Raw genomic sequence first — 12,102 nt, 5'->3', positions numbered from 1 at the left:
AGAAGTGCCTCTCCACATTTAATGAGTGAACACGGTTTACTCTTTAACGAGTAAAAGCGGTTTCTGTCAATGGATGGGTAAATTTTTACCCATTTTTGTACATCACGTTCACGGCATAAAAAGGGTAAAAATTTACCCATTTTGAGAATGGTCAATGGAGCTATTAAGAATTATGACAATTTAGGGAAACTTTTCGTCCTGCTTCAATAATCATCTCCGAAAACATTATTTTCATGCGATTTATTAAAAAAAACATCAATACGTTTGATTAAGCAGTTTTTTAAATGCACGTATGTATCTGCAGGAAAAATCCAGTGAAGCTCTCGGTGCAAACTTTGATGCAGTCTAGAAGTGCAGAAAAAGAGAATAAATTTCTGTTATTGCCAAATTATCTACAACATGCATCACTTACCTTCCCTGTGCGTGGTAATATATTAATTTTCAAACTCTTTTATTAATAAATATTAACGAGCGGAATATTTCTAACTATTTTTCACCCATTATTGAGAACTAGAGAAGATTCTAGAAATGGGTAAATTTTTACCCCTTACGAGATTTCAAATTCACCCATGTTTTGACAGATCCGTGCCCTATTCGAAAATGGGTAAATTTTTACTGATTAAAGGGTATTCGCAAACAACCGTGTACTCTTTATGGTTGGTATCCACTTCGTAAGTACTGTGCAAAAGGATAGGACAAGTAATGGTCAAGAAATACTTCAGCTGTTCAAATTACTTGAGCTGTATCCTGTTGACAAGCAGAGCTGATTTCGTAACATTGGTAACGCCTGCTGTACAAATCAAATGGAGCTGTCACTATTCCGTACGGAAAAATGTGCCGCTCAATTATTCCGCAAGTAAAAGTGACACTTCGCTTATTCTGGATCAAGCTGTCAAAATTACTTTGGTAATTAGCAACAAATTGTACTTGACCGCTCTACTTAGGATGTTGATACTAGGCTCACAGACAAACAGACGTAACACTTAGAACAAATATCGATCAAAATCATAGTCACGAGGACATGTACGCCCAATGCTAAAATTTGTGTGGTTGGCCGACAGGCCAACAGGTGGCGGTAGTGTGTAAACGTCTAACGCGAACAAAAACGATGCGAGCGCTGCGGGTGGCGGATTGGCCACCTACCATATTTTTGAATCGATCGTTAAAAAAGTGGTCGATGGACAATGATGAGAGTGTGACGTCTGTTTGTCTGTGCTAGGCTTTAAAGAGTTGACGGCTTGTACGTCAAATTAACGAGTAAATTTTACCCATTATCCAAAACATATTTTGTAAGAAACAGAGTAAAATTTACTCTCTTTTGTAGATAGAAATCTTGTTTAATTTTCATATTCATATTCATAGAATAATCAACAAAAAAACTTTATAAATATAAACAAATTTATTTAATGCATCATAAAATATACTATTATTCCGATCAATATCTCCATGCATCCTCTTCATCCATCAGTTTGTTTTTGGACCTGGAAGATGAGGCTGGACCTGTAAAATCAGATTGTTTAATAGATGCGACATGTCAATAAAAGCAATTCATGTATCTACCTTTTGGACCTTCCCGCATTCTGCAAACTTATTTAGTTATTATGGAAAAAAAAACTTTGAAGCACATCTCAAACAATGCTGACCGATTGTTGTCAAGAAAATTTTCACCCATTAAAGAGTAAATGAACGGAATATGTAAATGGGCATAAAATACCCTTTATTGGAAATTTTGAAACACCCATTATTTTGACAGCTGCATATATCAGCAAAAATTGGGCATTTTTTATACTTTTAAGGGTACACTGTAAGGTCAAAGTACCCTTTAAAGAGTAAAAAAGTACCCACTTTGAGAGAAACTAGTTTAACTCATAAAAAGAGTAAAGGCCCTGTACTCATTAAAGAGTAAACGGCTTGTACGTCAGATCAACGAGTGAATTTTACCCACTATTCGAAAAACATGTTTTGATGAACAGAGTAAATTTTACTCTTTTTTATATATGGGAATAGATTATGATTTGTATGGTATTTTCGTAGAAAAATGAACAATGTAGGATTCCATTATATTCCATAATATAAAAACATCAATTTATTCAATTAAAATTAACAATAAACAACAATTATGTTTGGTCTAATGCAAGGGATTATCAGCATTTGAGGTTGCTGGCCTGGAAAATGGGGCTGCTTCTCCGCCAGGACATTCTTATGCGGGATATACTCGGCAAAAAAATCATCCTGTAAAATTTAATTTTTCATCTAGTTAGCGCACACGGCAGGAAAAAGAATTTATTTAGTGCACCTACCTTGACCTTCTAGTGTTTCTAAACACTTTTTTCTTTGTTGTGGAAACTAACTACTGCTGTGAACAAAAACTGCTGAATAGTCTAATGGGGAATTCCACTATTATTGAATCGCAAGGATTTTTTCACCCATTATAGAGTAAAAGAACGCAACATATAAAAGGGCAAAAAATACCCATTATCTGGAAAAATAAAATACCCCTTATTTTGACGTTTCCATACACTGTAAGACCAAAGTACCCTTTAAAGAGTAAAAAAGTACCCTCTTTGAGAGAAACTAGTTTAACTCATAAAAAGAGTAAAGGGCCTTTACTCATTAAAGAGTAAGTGGCTTGTACGTCAAGTCAACGAGTGAATTTTACCCACTTTCCGAATAGAAACCAAATTGGAAAAAGGGTAAAATTTACTCCTTTTTCTGGTTGATTCTTGGCGATTTCCAAAGCATATTTTCATAAAAATTGTATTTCAAAGTATCAAAATAAAAGATGTATATAGCTATATATGTAAAATGGATTTATTGAATAGAAAAATTATAAATAATGCACACTCAAACACAGGTTGAACTCAACGGGATTGTTCAAGACATTGGCCGAATCGTAGAATTCTGGAACTTCACGTTTCGAGCTGATAGGGAACCAGTCACCCGGAAGGTTTTTTTGATTAATTAGCCTACAAATACATGATAATGTTACCCTCGGGTACAAATTCAAAACAACTCAAATTTATTATACTTACTTGTTTTCAATGTTCCATCATTATTGGTGCTTCCAAGATCACAGAACAACCTTCTTCGAAAAGTTTCGATTGTGACTGAGCATACATACCTAATACAATTTTCACCCATTAAAGGGTAAACCCATGAAACTTGGAAATGGGCAAATATTACTCTTTGTTGAAATTTTTGAAGTACCCATTATTTTGACAGCTGCATATATCAGCAAAAAATGGGCATTTTTTATTCTTTAAAGGGTAATGACGAGTTTACAGTGTATATCAGAAAATAATGGGTATTTTTTCCACATTAAAGAGTAATGTCGAGTTTACAGTGTAATGCTGAGTTTACAGTATACTGTAAAGAGAAATTACTTAAATATACATGCTATAGATCATTATCATTATAAGATTAGTTTACTTATAAACAGGTAATTGACTCACCCATTTATGAGTTTTTTTTTATATGAAACGCATATCACAGACAAACAGACACCTAGAACAAATTTCTTCCAAATCCATCGCCCAGTTCACACCATCATCATCCGGTTGTAGATGCTCCATAAGTTGTTGTTTTACAGTATACTGTTGTATCACAGACAAACAGACGCCAAACTCTCATCATTATCCAACGACCATCTTTTTAACGGTCATTTCAAATATATTGAAGGTGGTCAATCCACCACGCGCAGCACTCGCATCGATTTTGTTCGCGATCGACCACACTACCGCCATCTATTGGCCCACCGGCCAAACACACCGATTTTAGCATTGGGCGTACATGTTCTCTCGACTATGATTTGGATCGTGATTTGTTCTAAGTGTTACGTCTGTTTGTCTGTGGTAATATGTTATTAACATACCAATCTTTGACCAAATTAGAATTGCCTAACATAGAACACCTTGATATGGGAAGCAGACTTTGGAAAAATTAACGATCATTGACACACGAGCCATAATTTCATCCCATTTAACCGCCTGCATTCATACAACACGCATGGCATTTAGCGTTCGTTGAAGATAACGAGCCATCAAAGAAAACAAGACAGACACACACCATCCACTGTTTGGCGCCGATCACTGTGTGCCAACACTTGTAACATTCGCTGGCATTACCAGAAAATATGAAAGTTATTTCCAATTGTATGCAAAATAAAATGGCTCGATACTGTTGCAGGCTGTGAGAGTTGCTGCTCTTGAACGCTCTCGTGCCACGTACCAAACGAGTGAATCACGTGAATGTTAACATTCATAGGGCTTTCCGAATGCGATGTGCAACGAACTGTTATGGTTCGCGAACTGTTACACTCTTCGAATATGGTTCGATCGGCTTATTCGGATCAAAATCCAAACACTGATGGGAAGATAATGTAACGTTTGAAATGATAAACATGATTTTGTTTATTTAAAAGACATTCTTGCTTTTAGTAGTCTTACAAAGCTTATTATCCAAATACGCATTATTTGTCCTAATTTCTAAGAGTTCTTTGTCTTATTGCAAGATTTTATCCAAATCGATTGTGATTAGCACATATTTTTTGTTTTATAACCTACTCGAACAGTTTCATGTGTTTCGGATCCTCAACTTTGCGTTTGGTCCACTCGTCCAGCTCTTTCATCAACTCGGGATCCAGCTCTCGGCGCCATCCATCCACTTCCCCACGCCTTATGAACAGATAGTCCTGATCACTCAGCTTGTCAGTGCGGTTAGTTTTCTCCAACAGAAACTCGACCCACTCGCGAAAATTGACGGAACTGTTGTTTTTCATCGTGTCGAACGAAAGATGCTGCGCCAAAGCGTTCAGTTGCTCATCAGTGTAGGATTTGTTGAAGAAGGCACTCACACGTTGGAGGGACGATTTAAGATCTTTTTTCATGTCTTCATAGCGCAGGTGTAGGATATTGTCCTGGTAGTCCAAATGGTGATACTCAATCACGTGGCGATGGTACGGCGAATAATATTCGAGTTCCTTCATGAACGAGCGTATGAACTGATCCATCGTTCCTCTGTACTCGTGAAGTGAAACCGAATGATGGTAGTAAGACACGGCGACCGATTTGGGGTTTCTGTGGACGTAGACCATTTTCGGTTTGACGGTCCACATCTGATCGGGTAGAAAGGCAACCGGTAGGTGGGATTTGATCAACCTTGGGGAAGCCATCGAAATAGCCTCCTGGAAGGGGTCCATTCCTGGGGGCAGGTCACGAATGCCTCCGATTCTGAATAGAAAAGGGAAACATTAGTGAACGATTGCTGATCATAGTATAGTTAACTATCCATAACTAGATATTGAAGGGACCATAGAGTTAGGGAGTTATAGAACAGGGCTTGTTCGTATATTTCATAACGCTTAAATTGATCATTTTGGACACCCACCCCCTCGTGACGCTTTTTGTATTAATAATCTTCTATATTTGCATGAGCCGTAACAACGTTAGGATACCCACCCACCCCCTTCAGCGTTATGAAATTTGTGAAAGGGCCCTCACAGAACCAGTACAAATGTGATCCAAGGGACCATCGAGGTAGCCATGAAAATCAACTTCTACTATAGTTCTCTAACTCGATATCGAGTGAGGGAGAGTTGACTGTAATTCAATATTTTGTATGATGAAAGTTCTCACCAGGCTGAAACAAATTTTGAAGTTTTGGCTCTCCTATGCTTAAACTATATTAAAGAGCTGAAACAGTGCGCATCGTACCTTCGTGCTGTGCGTACACGAATTCTCTCTGCTCTTTGCAGTATTTTTAACTACGTAATGCAATAAAACAGTATTTCTTAGTGTTTAAAAACAGTAATTTTCAGTACTAAAATAAAAAAACGGTGCTTTTCAGTGCCACTAAAACAGTGCTTATCAGTACTATTTTTTCTTCTATTGATTCCTTTACGATCCTTGTTTGGACCCGTGCCTTCAATTTTTCGGTGGACCCGTTAGCGAAAGCCAGCTAGCTAGTCCTTCTAGGACACCGTTCACTAAACATGGTTTCAACTACAAACAAACGGATGGGTGAATCTCTGAAATCACAGCTTCCTTCAAAAAAAGTGGGATTTAAAACTGCCACTAAACGTGGCAAGAAAGGAAGAAAGGACGTTTTTTGGGAATGCGCGCTTTCTTCCAAAGGTGAAATGGATAACGTTAGTAATTGCATCGAAGTGAGCAATCAGTTCGATGCTCTAGACAAATTTTCCGAACCACAAATCGAAGCAGTCCCTAGCCCAGGCTCTTTGACTCATGTGAGGAAGCAAAGAGTGCCGCCTATCATGATCAGTTGCTACGAATTTGGGGGATTTAGGCAGCAGATCTTGAACTCCATTAGGGGAATCATGGTCTCCTTTTAAATCGCAAGGAAAGGAGACTGTCGCGTTTTGCCGGAAACTCTTTAAAATCGCGGACTTGTTCTTGAAGAGAAGAAGCACAATTTGTTTACTTATGACGACAAAACTAAACGTTTGTTCAAAGTCGTCTTGAAAGTTCTCTCAAGTGACTATAAAAAATCAAAAATTTAATAAATGATTAGAGTAAAGTGGGGCAAAAGTTCGAATGGGGCAAGAGTTTCTTTTTAAGATTTCTAGCTCAATTCAAAACAAAACATATAAATGTCATGGTGGCTCGAATGTTATTCAAGTAAGAGACTTTCACTCCAAATATCATAAAAATCGATTGAGATTCGGAAAAGTTATGGCTATTTGTTGTTTTTCGACGTGAATATTGTAATTTTTGGTCAAACTTTCGTTGCATGGAACCAATTGAAAATAAAATCTTTTTCAATATTTTATTAAAGGGCGTTTCTAGGCCTATCATAAGGATGCTTTAAGGTGTATTAGTTTTTGCATAAATGCTTGGAAACAATTTTTAGCCCATAGTGGGATCAGCGGGGCAAAAGTTCGACCCATGTATAAACTCACGGAAAAAAAATGAAAATTGCCTAAAATCCACATGTTATCTTCAAATTTAGCAAAATTTGTCTGATCGTGCTAAAAATGTCACCAAAATTTTACATTTCCACTTAGTTTAGCGAATAACTGCTATTTTTGAGTATATCACAATTAACCTTGTTTTGGGCAATTTTTTGATGAAAATTTAGTGTGTATTTTTCGGCAAACTTAAGTTTACGGCTGGTGTAAAGTATGCCTGTCATAGAAATATCGACATTTTGTGTTTTAGCCAGCGAACTTTTACCCCACACTAGATACGAACTCTTGCCCCACCGGTGGGGCAAAAGGGTTATCGGCTTGAAGGGGGGTATTAACAGCGTATGACCCAACCGATTCCCCTCCATTCTATTTACCTTGACATAACCGCCCTTCTGACAATCCTGTAACTGTTATTGATGATGAATAAATATCACTACTAGTTGAACTTCCAAAGCAGAAAGGCGTTTCTCTTGCTCGCCTCTGAGAAAGCCCTCGGGTGTATTATTTCCTCTGAGTGTTCTTCCTCGTGCCGCTCTTCACTTACCATCCTTACTATAAAAATAGTGTTCTGTGAAATTTTCAGCTTTCTAGGTGGTGATTTGAAGGTGGCCCAAAGACAATGTAGGTTTATGTGTCAATTACTATGGAGAAATTTTAAGATATGTTCTAAACGCGCTAGTACTATAATGTAAGTACAAACTTGCACTGCGGAACAAGTTTTTGTCTCAGGCATCAAAATACCACTATTTACTCAATTAAGGGTTTCTGAATCTATTTCCGTTTTCAAAAATATCATAGCACGTCTGAGATATTCCCTGCTGAAAATTCAAAATTTGACTATATCAGCCAAGTTGCATGCAAGTTTGCCAGCTTGTATGGCAATTCATTTGCTTAATTTGCCATAGAATTCAAACTTTATGTGTTAAACAACACTTATCATAAGAGTTTATAATATTGTCGGTGCTCAAAAATTATTTTTTGATGGCTTAAAAAAGTATTGTATTTTGCCATATAAGAGAAACGAAGAATTTTGTATGGAAACTGCAAGCATGTTGAAAAAATCGATTGAATCTAAGTTTAATCGTTCAATTCCAACCAAATTATACGTAAAATAAAAGTTTAAGCCCTATCATACATGCTTGATAAATAAGATTACAAAACAACTTGATAAATCATACTTTAAATGTTATTTAAACATCCCCAAACCCAGTGTTTTATACAACTTTGGGGACCTGTATCTAAAAATTGTGACGTGCTGGAACATGTCTGAGAACGGCATCAGATTCAGCAACCCCAAATCTACAAGAGATACATAATTTGGTTCTTTGAGACACGCAAAAATGCCATTTTTGTTACGCCGTGTTATTATCCCATATAAAAACTCATTCTTCAAACCATAATAAAGAAATTTGCTGGAGAGAGAAATACAATCCGACGGACAGGAGAAGAGATACACTCTCGTACATAAGTTCGGGTTCACCCCCTAAAAAACATGCAAAAGTGGTCAGTCCATATCTCTGTGATTACACGTCCAATTGAAATTTACTCAGCATTGGATCGACCAAAATTTTAAAACAAGGTGTCATTAGAACCGTAATCTTATATTCTTTGAAGAGCACTAACGAAACGAAACAGTCATTCAAGTCATCGTGCAAAAGTTTGGGTTCACCCCTCAGTATGGTGTATCGTGCAAAAGTTTGGGTTCACCTGAACTTACTTAAAACACGAAAAATCTGTGAAATCTCAAACCAATCATGTACGCACCGTTATTTGCGCTCAAAAAAGCTCAATAGCTCAGAATTGAAGAAGGATGTTTATGCAATGTAACAAGTTGAAATATTGTGATGGAAATAGAATTTTATCATCATTATTATAATTTTGAAAATTTCTTTCCACAGAGTCAATGTTCCAAACATGTGGGTAAAATGAACATACAATGGGGGTAATATGAACATATACTGGGGGTAAAATGAACACATGATGGGGGTAAAATGAACATGCAGTGGGGGTAAAATGAACACCATTTGAATTGAACGGGATGTGGCACGATTCTTGGCATCTGGTACCTACATGATCAAGACATTCCGGAATCGATGGAACGTTTAGCTGCGACCATTTGGATGGCTGTCGAAGTTCGTCTTTGTATTTTCTCCGGAAAAATCTCGGCATCTGAAATAAAATCCGGTAGTATTCTGCCTGCCATGGTGTTCATATTACCCCCATGTCGAGTGGTTCATTTTACCCGCATAGAATCAACAGAATTAAATCATTTGTTCTAAAAATTCAGAAGATAAAAATACTCTAAATTTCCATCTACTTATCATAAATACCTTAAAGATATGATGTGCTACGTAGTTCAATAGATTTTTGATGATTTTAGTCATAAAAACCTTAAATTCCACGAGTGAAAATTTACATCATATGAGAAAACGGAGAGGCGTACTTTGTTTTTGTTTACTTTTCCAGCTTTTGGCAGGTCTAGATCGCGCTAGAGTTGTCGAAATAGTTTCTTAGTCTAAGGATTAAGGATGGTGCTATGTTTTGCATAGATTTATAGCATAATTACCGTAAAACACTAACCTGTTCATTTTACCCCCCCTGTTCATTTTACCCACAGTTCCCCTATACGAAATTCTAAAAATGTTTTTGGAAAAATATATACGAAGTAAGAATAACTCTTTGTCTTTCGAATGCGGCTTAAAGGGTTTCAATTGGACGTTTGATCACACAAATATGGACAGAACACTTTTGTATGTTTTTGAGGGGGTGATCCCAAACTTCTGCACGGGAGTGTATGCATGAGTTTGTTTGCTATTATTCAGCTTAATATGGGATTATAGCAATGTCATATATAACAGGTCCGGCTCTTAGTATGTGTTTGCTTGTATTAGTCACGAAAAAGATGTAAACAATACGATCAGCTGATGGTGACGACAAGGCTGCGAAAAATTTTGTTCGCAGCTTTCGCAACGTGACGTCATCTTCGGCTACTTCGTGAACTTTCGGCTCGCCGAAGTTGGCATAGCACAACTACCTCTTCAAAACTGATGTTATCACATATACTAATTTGATGTTCGCCCGCACCTCTAAATACCCCACATCGGGATTATAGCCCTGCAAACATGTACAAAAATCTCAAACAAAATTAGCTCAAAGAGGATTTCTTTCTTCAGCAACATCCTTCATGAAGGTTTGAACAATGAATTTTCAATATGGGATGATAAGTTTCTACTTACATTACAGTACTAGCGTGTTTGGAACATTTCTCAAAATTTCTCCATAGTAATTTCCTACCTTGTCTTTGGACCTTTAAATCACCACATAGAACATTGAATATTTCACAGAACACTATTTTTATGGTAAGGAGCATATGGGAGATTGGATTTTCAAACATTTTTAAAACTTGAATCGCCCTAATGTATTGTTCGAAATTATATTTATAAAAAAAGTGTATTAGCAAATGATTGAACCTGCATTCAGTTGGTTGACATTGTCAACATTATTGAAAACAGACCAGGAACCAGATGAACATATACAACATTGAAAAGCTATGCGACGCCAAATGTCCTTGAAATCATTTGAAACTTTGAGAGAACTACTTTTGAACCGTTCACGGAAGTAATAACTTCAAAATTTGCATGAGTCTAGTAGGTACTCACTCTAGAAACGGGAATCGAGCATGTAGCTTAACCGTGGCAGCTTTTTCGTAGTCCAGATCATTGCAGATGAGCCATATCATTTCCTGGCACCAAGTGGTTCCACTCTTCGGGTACGTTACCAGCCACACATCGTCCGGTTTGATTTCCATACCTTTAATGCGCTGGTCCAGCTTCTGATATCTGCACAACAACACAAATGCCGTGTTTGCGGTTTGATTTGATTATATTTAGGTACAGTGCGATAAGAAAATCTCGACAAACCTTGTGTCCAAACAGCACGGTTCTGGCGCCCAATTCGGAAGCGTTATGGGCACTTTGCTGAAATCCTTCGGTTTGACCAGCACATAATCCTTCTGGTTCCGTTCTTCGCAGGTTGCCCTGAAGACGGGATCATCTATTGCGATGTACTCGTATGCCATATCAGTTGGATTGTTTGTCGTAGAGCACCGTTAAACACTTTGCTGCGTGCTTCGAATAAGCGCAATAAGCGACTGGCGCTGTGTGTTGATGTGGGCATTGGATTCAGCTGACCATTTCAACAATTTCTCAACTAAGCCTATCACGCTCTAGGCCAGAGGGTTTCAACCTGCTTCGTTCCACGCATCCCTTATAAAATTTCTACAATCGTCATTCCTCCATAAAGAATAGTGATTTTTGAAGAAATTATTTTTTGTGAAATGTATGGCTTAGACTTGTACTTAACGGCTAAATCTAAACCAGTTTTTATTTATGCTGAAACAAATTGGTGTTTGGAGATTTATTTCAGATAAAAATCTTAAAACAATTTAATTTTCAGCAGAGGAATATTGAACACTGCAAATACGCTGCAAGAAGGGATCAAAGCAATGATCCTGGGAAATCTAATTTAAGCCACACGCGCCTTTTAAATAACATTTAGTTATTTCGGTGAAAATTCATATTATCTCAACAATGAAAAATCAAAGAATCAACTGCGAATTGTTAAAAAAAACAGCAAAATATGGAATTTTGAAACTATTGACATTTTGATCGAGAAACAGAGTGCGGGTTGTGAGAGTAGTTGATTCCAGAAAATTTCAGAGATATTTTAAAAAGATACCGACAATGCTTCCAGTGAGCATTTTGCCCTTTGAAGAAAGCACCTTACTAGACAACGAACTAGAATTACGATACACGTTCGCGATAAAAGTTTATTTGGAAGGGTATTGGGTTCATTTTTTTTTCTGATAACTATAATAAGATTAATAACTTTTTATACTTTCATCGCGTCGAAAAAACAAATATTTGTAATCAATTCTGATCAGCTGGAAAAAGAAATGTATGAAAAATTATGGTTGAAAACCACTGCTCTAGGCGAACCGAATGAGAGAGGGAAAAATGTGAACAAACGACATTGATGCACTTCTCCGTTAGCGGTCGAGTAAGAGCGAGGAGGCCGGTTTATAGCGACAATTAGCTAATAATTATTGTTCAAGAATTATTCAAGAATTTTCTTAGTACTTCATGTGGAGGTAAAGCATAGTAACCTATTGAAATTAT

At 37.0% G+C, this 12,102-nt stretch overlaps 1 protein-coding gene across 1 annotated transcript; it reads right to left on the bottom strand.

Annotated features, from left to right (window-relative positions):
• Nucleotides 1–4,379: 4,379 nt before the first annotated feature.
• On the bottom strand, nucleotides 4,380–11,097 carry LOC5571203 (sulfotransferase 1 family member D1). The gene is made up of 3 exons (XM_001659537.2): nucleotides 10,846–11,097; nucleotides 10,585–10,764; nucleotides 4,380–5,228 (listed from the first exon to the last, which is right to left on the bottom strand). The coding sequence occupies exons 1-3, from the start codon at nucleotides 11,001–11,003 to the stop codon at nucleotides 4,559–4,561; spliced, it is 1,008 nt and encodes a 335-aa protein (XP_001659587.1). The 5' UTR covers nucleotides 11,004–11,097; the 3' UTR covers nucleotides 4,380–4,558.
• Between the last annotated feature and the right edge of the window lie 1,005 nt (nucleotides 11,098–12,102).

This window comes from Aedes aegypti, chromosome 3 (assembly GCF_002204515.2).
Source record: "Aedes aegypti strain LVP_AGWG chromosome 3, AaegL5.0 Primary Assembly, whole genome shotgun sequence".
NCBI classification, from domain to species: domain Eukaryota; kingdom Metazoa; phylum Arthropoda; class Insecta; order Diptera; family Culicidae; genus Aedes; species Aedes aegypti.
Note: the sequence above shows the minus strand (reverse complement) of the source record. Positions and strands in the feature narration are given on the sequence as shown.

Excerpts from the sequence above, each read along its gene's own strand:
- LOC5571203 (XM_001659537.2), bottom strand. The coding sequence starts at position 11,003 with ATGGCATACGAGTACATCGCAATAGATGATCCCGTCTTCAGGGCAACC. Across the intron at positions 10,765-10,845 it reads CCGTGCTGTTTGGACACAAG|ATATCAGAAGCTGGACCAGC; the intron begins GTTTGTCGAGAT and ends GTTGTTGTGCAG. Across the intron at positions 5,229-10,584 it reads GCTCGATTCCCGTTTCTAGA|AATCGGAGGCATTCGTGACC; the intron begins GTGAGTACCTAC and ends TTTTCTATTCAG.